Genomic DNA, 12,139 nt, shown 5'->3' on the forward strand with positions numbered 1-12,139 from the left:
AGATGCCTCTAAATGTGGATTGCTCAGCAAATGTGAGCAGGACTACCAGTGGCATCTAACTGTATTAAGTCTTTGTGTGTTTAGGGGATTAAATCTTTCCTCAGGCTCTACTGGTTACCTGTATTATAAACCAGCCACGGGTGTTGAGTGGAGCAGGTCATGATCACTGCTGGAAGGGGTGAGTATGTGATGGCAGGCCTCCCTGAGACAAGAGGATTCCTTGAGGCAGAAGGGCTAGTGATCTTACCTGAAGTGAGCAATTCCTGTGAAAATCTCCACGCACCTAGATCACCTCGAGGGATATGGAGACAGCCTTGAGGTTCGTATGCTGGTGAGAGCTGAACGTTCTCGAAGAAGAGGTTGAGAGATTCGTTGCCATTTGGCAACCAGGAGGACACTGTCAGCACTTCTGAAGTTGTGGGTTGGAGCCCCTTCACTGAAGTGGGGCTAGTGGATCAGCTGGCAAGAGGAGTTCAGATGAGAATCTTAGAGAATCACATGGATTGTCATTGTTTTCTCCCTATATTGGAAAGGGATTTCATTAGAATGGCCATAAGAATAAAAGATTTAAGTCACATCGTGCTCTGATGTTGTGGAAAGTTATTTTTGTGGTAAAATAAGTGGCTTGCTAGAATTCTTTGAAGAGGCTGCCTGAAGATGAACACGATTAAGCTCTGAAAGTACCCAACAGGGTTTTTTTGTAGGCATTAAATTTCCATCATTAGAGAGCTCAGCAGGACTATTCCTGGATGCAGTGTCTGTTTCTGTAGCCTACTGCCTGTGACCTCCTGTTTCTGGTAAATCTGAGCAAAACAAGGAAGACTAAATAGTGGAAAGTCACCCGGAACTGTTTTCTTTCTTTGAAAAAGAAAAGCTGATGACAGAGGTAGCTGCTGAATACCTGAGCATTACCTGGTGGAGCTTGCTTTAGTCGCTTTGCTTCATTCTAAACCCTTCATTGCCTCACATACGTGTCGCTGGCAACCCCAGCTCTAGTTTGTGATGTTCTGCAGGGACTCTGTGATCTCGATTTAGTGGTATTTAGGTTTTTCTGGGGTTCAGTGAGGTGCCACCTGTTGCGCTGTGTTGAGGTTTGGGCTCCTTGGGACTGGTGGTGACTGGGAGAGGAGAGGATGGCTGGCTGGAGTGTTCCTTCATGCGATGAGCTGTTCCCTACCATTCCTACTGTGGGTCACGCTTGGACCTTTTATTATTTTGGCTTTCAAAATGTCATATTCTTATTTAAGAATAAAAGAAATGTTCTCTGTTAAATTTTGATGATGTCAAATGCAGTTTCCGTGTTTTGCGAGCATAATTAACTGTGGTTCATGTGCCTGTTAACCACTAGGTTGGGGGAAAATAATGGATCTAAATAGCATGGACTGCAGTGGGAGCGAAGTGCAGCATGCACATCAAAGCTTTCTGGGAAGGGAGATGCTCTCAAGAAGTCTCTCATTAGATGGGCTTATGTGTAGGAATTAGCTTTGCTGGGCCGGTTTTAAAATTCCAGGCTGCAGCTGAATATGGGAAGGGGCTAGCTGTGAAGTTACGAGTCTGTTGTTGCTGAGCAAGTGTTTGTGCTTTTCTGCTGGCCGAACCCCTTATTCCTTTAAGTCCGCTTGTTCTTGATGGGAAGCATTCTGCCTGTGGTCCATGATTGGGCATCTTTCAGTATATTACTAGGGCTCATCCTGACACAGACGTGTTTTCTCAGTTAAGCAGTAAACAGGGTAAAAAGCTGTATGGTTTGCTGTGCTGTAGCTCTAGGAGGCATTTGGAGTTTGTGCCTGTTGAAGGAGTTGCTGCTGCAGCATGCTGTGCCTTCCCAGCTCCCTCCCAGCTCTTTCTAAGGCTGGTCTGTGGCCTAGAGCAGGAACTGGCCTTAAAACATTTGGGATGTTTTAATGTTGTTCCGGCAACTCCTAGAAAAGGGGTTCTAGCAAGCATGTGGTTCTTCTGGCTAGCTGTGTTACTGATGGGTTAAGAGGAAGCTGCTCTTCCTAAAGAGGCTGCATTTGGTATGATACAGTTGGCAAGAGATGTTACCTGCTGCTTGTTGCCATAACGAAGGGTTCTTATTTTCCTTTTTCTTTTCAACAGCGAATGGACTTGGGAGAATGTACGAAGATCCATGACTTGGCACTGCGAGCAGATTATGAGATTGCCAGTAAAGAACGAGACCTGTTCTTTGAGCTGGATGTGAGTATGGAGAAAATTTAGTTGCTTCTGTGGAAACTGCCTCTTGAAGTTGTTTGGCTGGGCAGCAGAACGCACGGGCATTTCAGCTAGCCGTGTTATTTGATGTGTTACCTGACAAGAATGTGCAGCCCCTTCCCAAAGGCCGGCTCGATTGCTGGCTTGAAATTGTAGCAGTTAAATATGGTGCTTGCAATGCCATTAGTCCAGATAGCTGGGGGGCTCCTCTGGCATTCCTTGCATCCCACACCTGCTGCTTTGCGCCAGGTCATTGTAACCAGGTGGCCTGTCCCGGAAGCAGATTTGACATGAAAAGCCTTCTGCTCTGTGGTTTTGCTTTTATCAGATTTAGCTTTCTGTGATGGAACAGATCAAGGGGAAGAACAGTTTTGTCCTCCCTTTTCATGTTATTCCACTGCTCTTGTCTTTGCATATGTCGCCCACGCATTGGAAGTGGTAGTGCAAAGCAGCCTTTGTGTGAGTATTCTGTTAGGTGTCAGAGAAAGGAACTGTCTCAGGTTCCAGGCAGGTGACAGACTTAAGGGATCAAATTTTACTTTTTCCTGGCAAGTGTCATACATTTTTTTTTTCCTCAAGGCATCCGTTCTTGCGGTGATTGTGCATTATACAGGGATTGCACCAGTTAGCTGTTGGCTCTCAAAGCTAGATCTGGCACGGAGAGCATCTTTATTCACAATTGTGTGTCTGAACATGCAGGCGATGGATCACCTGGAATCCTTCATCGCAGAGTGTGATAGGAGAACAGAACTGGCCAAGAAACGCCTGGCTGAGACACAGGAGGAGATCAGTGCTGAGGTGTCTGCAAAGGTATTGTCCTCTCTCTAAACGTTTGTTCTGAAAGGCTGTGTGAGAGCACTAGTGCTCTGTTGTCTCTGACGCCTTGGATGCTGGGATGTTAGGCTCCACAAAGACTCTGTGGATTCCAGCCATCCTCCTCAAATGCTGCTCTGGCCATTCTTGTGACAAACTTAATGGTTCAGAGGGCCATAGTATCATGAAACATGAACTCCAAAGTAGGTAGCTTTAGCATGGCAGTAAAGCATTGGTTTCCTCCCCCCAATATTCAGTGTTAATATAATAGCTTAGAATAACAGTCATGGGATGGATTTGCTGTCTTGTCACTTAATAAATGCTCATGAAGTTTCCTCTTTGGGAGCTTCCTTCATTGGGAATAGAAGACGTTTCTGAAGCTGGTTTTGCAGACTCTAGCAGGTCCTGTAAGCCAGAAGTGTGCCATTGTTTGCAGCAGAGCTGGTGATGTCCTCTCCACGTTCGCTACCTGTGACTGCATGGCCTGTACTTGGTCAGCCAATCCCCTTTTGTTGGGACTCCTTTGACTTTTGGAGATTTATGGTCATCTTCCAACAAAGTTTTTTAGAGAAAAAGGAAGGGTTATCTTGCAAGCTTCAGCATTTTTTTTTTTCCTTATTAAAAACTTAACTATTCTCTTTAGGCAGAGAAAGTACATGAGCTGAATGAAGACATTGGAAAACTCCTAGCTAAGGCTGAACAGCTGGGAGCTGAAGGAAATGTTGATGAGTCTCAAAAGATCCTGATGGAAGTGGAGAAAGTCCGAGCAAAAAAGAAAGAGGCAGAGGTATGGCGCTGGTTCCATGCATTGTAATAGCGGGCTGGGCTAGGCTGAGTGCGTGGCAAACAGCTGGGTGGTTCCTGCCTCTTTTGCAATGGTGCCAGCACATCCTTTTTCAGTTTCAGCTGTGTGCCAGCAAGCAGCTGGGAGTGTATGTGGTAAATGAAGAAAAGGGTTTTATTAGAAGCTTTTATCTAGTGGAGAGAGCTGACTGGGGCAGGGGGGATTCGCCCTCTGAAATATTTGGTTGCTGGTCTCTTGCAGGGGTAGAGTGCCAGGTTAGCTCTGCTTGCAAAGCCTTTTGTGTAGCACCTAATTTATACGGAGGGTGGTTTTGTGATTCTTGGAAACAGCAGTGCAGTTCTTTGGAGGGGTTTCCTTGGAGGGTTGTGACGGTGTAAGGGTTCCCTGATACTTGCATGGTTTTTTGCCTCCCTTTAGGAAGAATACAGAAATTCAATGCCTGCATCCAGCTTCCAGCAGCAGAAGCTGCGTGTGTGTGAAGTCTGTTCGGCATATCTGGGTCTCCATGACAACGACCGGCGCCTTGCTGACCACTTTGGAGGCAAATTGCACTTGGGTTTCATTCAGATCCGTGAGAAACTGGATCAGCTGAGGGTAATCCTCTCTGGTTTAAACCACCTCCTTGTAGTTTTGAAGGCATTACACTCTTTTAATAAATTAATACAGAATTCTTTGCAGAGTGCTTGTAAAAGCCCAGAAATTTCTGATTGCAGAATCCCTGAAACTTCAAATGGAGGTTTGCATAGCCTTACCCTGGGTTCTGTAATTTCTGAGTAACTAAATACGTACCCTCAGAATTAGTCAGAGCAGACCACTGCTGTCAATTCTTCCTTAGAGCATTTGTACAGTCGCCTGTGTTGTTGTCATTGATATGGCTGAAATTTGTCACTCTGGGTTTTTTGACTTTGGGAGCTCTTAACAAAATGCTTGAACTGGAGCGTCACCGAACGCCATCGGTGAAAGAGGTCTTCAGTAGCTGAAGTGAGTAGAAGTTTTCTGAAATGATTTGTATGTAGAGTTGAGGTGGTGGCCTTGCTTGCCAACCTTTAGCCCGCTCGACTCAGCGTCGTGATTCCGGTGCCTTAATCATTAGGTGGTATATTGAGGTCAGCACCTCAACTGATCGTGGGCGCAAGGCCAGAGCATTGTTTTCGTTGTGTGTTGTGTACGCTCATGGTGAGACAGTCCCTTGCCTCAAGGCTTACGGGCTTGTCTCTTGGAGCGTAAGCACTCAGAGCAGAGTAGGGAGTGGCATTTCTTGCGCTGATGTACGTTAGTGAAGTTGTGAGGAAAATTAATGCCTTGATAGATCCTGACTAGCACATAAAATGAGGTGAAATGCTTCTTTGTCTCACTGTCGGAATAGTCTCCCTGCAGATCTCTCTGACCTGTTACTGTACGACTGAAGCACAATGTGAACTTATTTTCCCTAGAAAACAGTGGCAGAAAAGCAGGAGAAGAGAAACCAGGATCGTTTGAGACGGAGAGAGGAGAGAGAACGAGAGGAGAGAATGGGCAGGCGGTAAGTGGAAGATGATAACTGCCTTGTGAAGTTAGTTTTGAAATAGTCTGAGTTCTTGTATCCGAGTGTTGCAGGAAAGCAGCATCTGCTGCTGGAGTAGCTGTTGGACAGGCTCTGGATGCTGCATGAGCACCTTGGTGTTCGGCTAAAAGTGAACACGAATGCACAAAACCCCCACCTTAGAGTGATTGTACGTGTAAGGTTTTAACCTCCATTGTGTATCTGAAAGATGTGAGCTCCCTGTCATCTTCAGGCTTATATTGGTCCAGTCCTTGTCTGGGAATCTGAATCTGGATAAAATTACTTCATCCAGTCCCACATCCAAGCGGGAAAGTTTAAGATTTGTGAGGGCTAGATCTGCTCAAAAGGAACCAGCCATGCAAAAATTCCCTCCTCACTTTAGGCTAGGAGGTGACAACAGAATGGAGCTGGTATCCCTGTGCCCCATGGTGGGCTGCTTGTCGCGCTCCAAAACTTTTCTACAATAACAGCGAGGTGCTTTTGGCACAGCTTTGGGAAACACTTCCCAGGGGATCTGAGGGATCCCAAGCAGCGGCTGCTCCTGGTGGTTGTGGCCCTGTGTGTCACCTTCTGCTCACACGTGTATAAACCTTGAGCAGTGGGGGTGGCTGCAACGTTGGTATTCTTGGGACAACCTCTTCTGCCTCTTTCCAGCTGAACTGGAAAAACTCTTTGGTGCTTGACCACACCCCCTGTGTGTAAGCAGCTCGGTTGAACAGCCCGCTGTGACGAGGGTGGTTATTTGCAGTGCTTGGGCAGAGGAAGCGGCCAGGTAGGAATGCTGTTCTCATTGCCACAGCAGCTCCCCAGTTACCTCACCTGTTTCTCCCCTTGCACTTCTTGCGTCAAAAAACCCAACCTTGCTGCCTGTGGGAGGTTCTGTTTGACCCTCAGTGTAAACTGCAGTGTTCCAGCCATATCTGAGGCACAAGAGACGTAACTGCAGCATACTCTGAGATGCTCTGTGTACGTGTTGCTGGAAGTCCTAGCAAATACACAGCAGAACCAGAGCAGCTCGTTTTCTCTGGCCTGCAGCTTGATGATTTTGGTGTATTGTGTGACACGTTTTCCAGTCAGGGTGTGTTCTGTGGGTGCTCTCTCCCTCCCTCCCTGGTGTCATATGAAGCGTTCATTCTGCAGCTTTCTCCTGAACTGCAGCGCTTCATGTAGAGCCTCACAACTTTGGCATCCACGCCGGATTGTCAGTAACGCAGTTATATTTGGAGCTGCGGAATCTGGAGCTGGCTGAGGAGCGCAGGAGATAATGGAAAGGGGCTGATGGGTGGTGTTGCTACAGACAGAAAGAAGGAAACGAACCAAGACGTGTGTGCCCATGCAGCTGCTTCCTGGCAGGCTCGTTCGGACCCACAGTAGGACCATATCTAACCTGCACCCAGTGCACCTGTCTCCATGGTGCCTCTTCTTCCTAGAGATAATTTCTGTGTGAAAATCACTCAGCAGGGTGGCCTTCAGGAAGAGTCGTCTGGATCTCGTAGTTGTTCTGCATTTCCCCAGAATGCTGGCTTTCTTCCCGTGGCATATCTGTGGTTTTGTTTTTGTGGTTAAAGAAAAAAACCCATACCAAAACCCTAAACCCTCAGTTCTTGAGTCAGGAGCCTGTTGTGTTCACAGGTAGCCCAGATGCATCTCACCAGGGGGTTTGAAGATCACTTTTGAATGTTTATTTAATGTGTTAAGTATGCAGGGTTTAAGAACTGCATTGGGTTGGCCTAAAGTCCAAGTTCTTGCCGGTTCCGACTACTTGGAGACTGTGGCCAGCCTTTGCTCTGGCTCTGTAGGCATCTGTAGGCTCCTCTGCTCAGGTCCCTCACAAGAGCCGCTTCTGAAGGAGCCAGGAGTGCCATACAGAGGTGGTTGAATTATTTCCCTCTCCAAAATGGGAACTTGATCCAAAGAAGGAAAATAGTTTTCCCAGTGGACACTTAATGTCAGAAATGGGACTAGAGCCCAGATTTCTCAGCACCTTCTCTGCTGGGAGCTGTGCAACACCATGCTTACAGGGGCATTTTTCCATCAAAAACTAATCGTCTACTACCACCTTTCAGACCATCTCTCTTAACCAGAGCTTGATACTTTAAGGAATCACAGAAAACAGGTTTCCTTCCTAACTCTTCTTGTCAAATCTTCATATGCAGCATCTTTGCGGTGTTGCTCAGTAAGACAGAGTACCGCTGGACGTGGAGAAGTCTCTGGTGACTCACAGGCACTGTGACGTACTATGGAAACCTGTAGATGCGCTTGTGAAACTCTACCTCTCGCAGGCTTTATTAATTCCTCAGCTCAGCTGTGGTTCCCACAGAGGAATAATTGAACTGGGTTGTCACCCCCTTCGTAAATATACACACATCCTTTTGCCTTGCTGGTGATTGCTGGCTACCCAGTAATCTCTTAAAACTGATGTTCTGCGGAGAGGTGGCATGCTTGGAAGTGCAGACTTCCAGAGAACACGGACAAACAAATCTAGGTGGAGTTGCCAGATGGGTTTCCTTTGTATTAAGTAGGACAAAACACAGGTTATGAAACTTGGCACATAACCTCTGTGGTGCAGAGACAAAAAAAAGAGGGGAAAATAAAATGCTCGGCCTCTCACTGCTCTGAACAGCAGTCGTCTTCTGTCTCCTGCTGTATTCAGGCCAGTAAGGAAAAGGCTGTTGTGTTGGATGCTTCCTGACTTCTAGTGCTAGGCAGCGATTATCGGGAGTTTATTGTGCATACTCCTGCTCAGATCACAGACCTGGAAGGGCATTTTAGGGGATGTGGAATGACTTTGTGTGGATGTGCGCACCGGTGATTCAGAATAAAGTGATCAGAAGGAAAAGAACATTAAGAACTTGGAGTGATTACAACCACCAAAAAAAAAAAAGCAGCTGCCTGCCAGGCATCTACAGGAGGTCTTGCTGCTCTGTCGGGTTCTGTTACGTGAGAAAGGAGGTGTGGGGTTGTTGCCTCGCTCTCCTGGTTTATCAGCTTTTCCTTCATCTGGTTGTCTTGTGTGTTGTCTCAGCGCGTGGGTCATTTTTACCTGACTCCAAGACCGGCTCCACCTTGTCTGCAGTCCTTCTACCTCAATTCCTTACTGAATTTGGGGGGGTTGTTCTTTCTACCATGATTGAACAATCCCATTTCATTGTGGAGGAATGTCAGTGCACATTGATTCTCCTAATCTTGTCTTATCCAGGTGTGGTTTTAAATGTTGTTATTAAATAGATGCTTCTCTATTCCTTTTCAACACCTTGTTGATGTGTAGCTTTCAGGTGCAGCTCCTGTCACAGTGCCAGAACAGCTCTGTGGCTGTGTAAATGGAACATCCCTGTGAGTGTGTACGCAGCAGGGAGATGGGAGCAGTTACCAGAGGCAGCCCCTAACTCACTAAACAGGGAGACCGTCCGCTTCTCAGTTAAAACACAGAGACTGCTCAGTGTGTGATGTTTTGGTGGAAGCTGGCTCTGAAACGTAGCTGGAGTGGAAGAGGGAGGGCGTATCTTTCACATGGAGTTGGATTTTAAGTGGTGCTGAGTAGTGGTGCTTCAGAAGTTGAAAGAATTGTGACAATGTTCTTGACAGACTGTCAAAAGCTAATGCTTATGGCTTTGAGCAGAGCGTGCCACGTGGGAGCTCTGAAGCCGTGGAAATGCGAGGAGGAAAAGTGAGGCTTAAAGGATTCTTCTCAAGTGGCTTTCTAAGTCTGGGGCGCAGGATTTTCAGTATATCTGTTACTTGTCAGTAATAGTTCTCCCCTTCTGTCCGTGCCGCCTCTTTTTCTAGCTCATCTTTCCCAAACAAGAAAAAAAAAATCACCGAGGCAAATTTCCTTCTGATGTTTGTTAAATAAACACAGTGAGTTTTATTAAACTTTTTATTAAAACCTTTTTAATGTGCAACTGCCTCAAAGGAACCCAAATCGGAAAACTGTCAAGTGTCTTTCTGGCTGGTGGAGAGTGAAGTTTTTTCTTGAAAAATGTTAGGGTTGATCTAGGTGACAACGGACTGCGGAGGGCACAGGGTATGTAACAAGTATGCACAGCAAATTTAACGTTGGAGAGGTTTGTTCTGGTGCTTTATCAGCAGAGACTGCATTGGTCTGCAGGCTTTTTCTGTTCTGACAGGAAGCTCTTCATGTAGAAACTAGTGTTTCTGCCAAGTTGTAAATTTTTGACAAATTCTCCCTGCCCCCCAAGTGGAAGCTAATTAAATGTTGTAATGGCAAGCTTTTATTTTTTAACTGACATATTCCTTGGGGTATTGTTGCTTTCCTGTGAAGAGCTGCCAGAGTGAATGGGTTGTGTTATTGAGAACCCACTGCCCACTGACTATATCATACCTTCTTTTGCTTAACTCTCCTTTCTAGGTCTGGATCAAGAAATAGAGATCGCCGAAGGTGAGTGCTCAGTTCTCCCAAATGCCTGTTTGTGATTCTTTTTAGCTACTGAGGCTTTTCCTGGGTCTCACAAATGTTCACAAAGTGCCCCAAGCTCCTTGTTTTTCTCCCTGAAAGAAACAGGAGCTATTGCTTGGGCATCTGTGCGGTGCTGTGCTGCTAATATCACCCGTTGGGCTAGAAAGCAGATGCTGGGCAGCCCAGTCAGGACAGACGGTGCTGTGTGCTCCTGAGTGCGAGTCTGAGAATGTACTCGATGCCTCTTTCAATGGATGTCTAATATACTTTCATTGTTTTAATGTCTGAAATACTGTTGGATATATGATACCTCAGATGTAAAAATACAGAGGTTCGAGAGTAAAGCCCCCACATCTCTGGGAAGAGCCTGCCTTAACGGTATGACAGCGTTCTCTGGGATCTCATACCTGGAGATCGTTCTCTCTACTGCTTTCCCTATACATTGGCATCCTTTGTTTTGTTTTTAGAGCAGATTGAAACAAATCTGCTTCTAAAGTGCAGTACTTTCACAAGAGAGACTCTCTTTTGGCAACCTGCCATACAGTTTATGGTAATTTCACGTGCTACTTACTTCAGCCCCTCTTCTCCATACACAGGCCTCTCTCTGAGGGAGGCACAGTTGGTAACTGCTCTAGGCATCAGCACGTGCCCACATTAATGGTGGGAGCTTTTTATATAAACTACCCAGCATCCCAGATTTACCCATCAGCACTGTGCTGGTAGCATGATGCCCACCCTGTGGGTGATCTGCCTTCTGTGTTGGCAGGGATGTGGCTGGGGTGTGAGTGCTGGTGCTCTGGGTGTTTGTTGCTCAGGAATGTCTGAGGTGGGCTTAGGTGTACAGATTCAGTGTACGGGCCCGTGTTCTAAGGCTGGGACAATCTGTGTCCTCTTCAGATCACGGTCTCGGGATAGGAGGCGAAGACGCTCGAGATCGGCTTCCCGTGAACGGCGGAAGTCTCGCTCCCGGTCCCGAGACCGACACAGACGCCACCGGAGCCGTTCCCGCAGCCACAGCAGAGGTCACCGACGGGGGTCCAGAGACAGGAGTTCAAAACACAAGTACGTATTCCTGACACCAGTGCCGCTGGAAAGGGGAGTCCTTGGCTTCTCAGGAAGCCTCCCCAGTCCCTTAGAGCGAGCGGCAGGATGACAGGTTTCTCAGGTTAGCAGCTGCGGGGTCCTGTACCAGCTCCTGGGCCAAGGCAGGATCTCGTGGTGGCTGTTCGTAGGTGGCCTCACGTGAGAGCAGTGGGGCAGTAACTGTACAGCGAGAGCCCAGCTTGAGAGAAGAGTCTAGGAGATAGAACTGGTTCCCTGATTTGCAGTGCTGAGCCTTGAGAGGGTGCTGGGTTTGTATAGGTAGCAGCACAAAGGCCTGCTTGAGCTAACTGAGCCTCCCCGGGCCTGGAAGAGCCAAGTAACTGAGAGCAGTTTTGACGTTACATTTCTGTGGTTATCTTCTGCTTCCCAGCTTCCTTCTCTCACTGCTGGCAAGGGGAAGGAAGTGTGTGATTTGGGATCTGGGGGAAGTCTTCTAACAGAAGTCTGGTTGAGAGACAGACAGTTCTTTAGGAATCTGCACTAGAGGGAGGGGGAGAGGAAGCCAGGAGGAAGAGTATGCCATTCTCCTATTGCTGAGGAGAAGGTTATAGTCCAAAGAAGGGCTTTCAGTCTCTTCCAAAACTTAGCAAAACACTGTGTTGGAGGGAGGATGAGGCAAGCACATGTAGTAGTATTAGAAAAATTGAAATGAATCATTGTGTTTCCCAAAGCCCTTCTAAGCCCAGGAGCAAGCCTATCACCAGCTGCTTGCTGAAGTTAGATCTGGCTTTTTTAAATGCTCCTAATGAACAGGGGAGCGCGTTAGCACTGACTCACTTGATAAGCACCACCACTAATCCTAGAAACAAACCTACTGTTGTGTGCCTTGTGTCACTTCAGCTAAGGGGTCAGAACAGGTTTTAAAGATACCTGATGAAGGGGAGGGAAATAATGGTCTGAAAAATAAGTCTTAATAATTGAGGGGGGGTGTGTAAATACTGTTGCTTCTCCAATGGCTGAGATACTAAAGTCCTTTTTTAAATCTGTCTTGAACATGAAAAATAAAGAAAAGAAGTTTGGACAATTAGGAAGTGAGGAAGACCCTGTAATAACTATTACTAAAGAGCAGGTAAGGGATTACTTTGAAAACCTTGAACACATTCAAATCAGCCCATCAAGATGGTAGGGGGATTGGCTAGCTGACACGCTTCCACAAAATTACTGAGAACTGGGGAGAGACCAGGATCAGTTTAAGAAACTAAAACAAAACCAAGAGAACAAACAGAAAACCCCTGATCCCTGA

General features: G+C 46.7%; 1 protein-coding gene across 1 annotated transcript in view; it reads left to right on the forward strand.

The window, feature by feature from the left end:
• The window catches only part of LUC7L (LUC7-like (S. cerevisiae)), a 17,018-nt gene that overhangs the window by 3,560 nt on the left and 1,319 nt on the right, over positions 1-12,139 (forward strand). The window contains exons 3-9 of the mRNA XM_010156780.1: positions 2,101-2,199; positions 2,914-3,024; positions 3,671-3,814; positions 4,250-4,426; positions 5,266-5,354; positions 9,745-9,774; positions 10,690-10,854. Coding sequence (XP_010155082.1) covers positions 2,101-2,199; positions 2,914-3,024; positions 3,671-3,814; positions 4,250-4,426; positions 5,266-5,354; positions 9,745-9,774; positions 10,690-10,854 — 815 coding nt within the window. The remainder of the gene's footprint in view (positions 1-2,100; positions 2,200-2,913; positions 3,025-3,670; positions 3,815-4,249; positions 4,427-5,265; positions 5,355-9,744; positions 9,775-10,689; positions 10,855-12,139) is intronic.

This window comes from Eurypyga helias, unplaced genomic scaffold (genome assembly GCF_000690775.1).
Source record: "Eurypyga helias isolate BGI_N326 unplaced genomic scaffold, ASM69077v1 scaffold32938, whole genome shotgun sequence".
In the NCBI taxonomy this organism is placed as follows: domain Eukaryota; kingdom Metazoa; phylum Chordata; class Aves; order Eurypygiformes; family Eurypygidae; genus Eurypyga; species Eurypyga helias.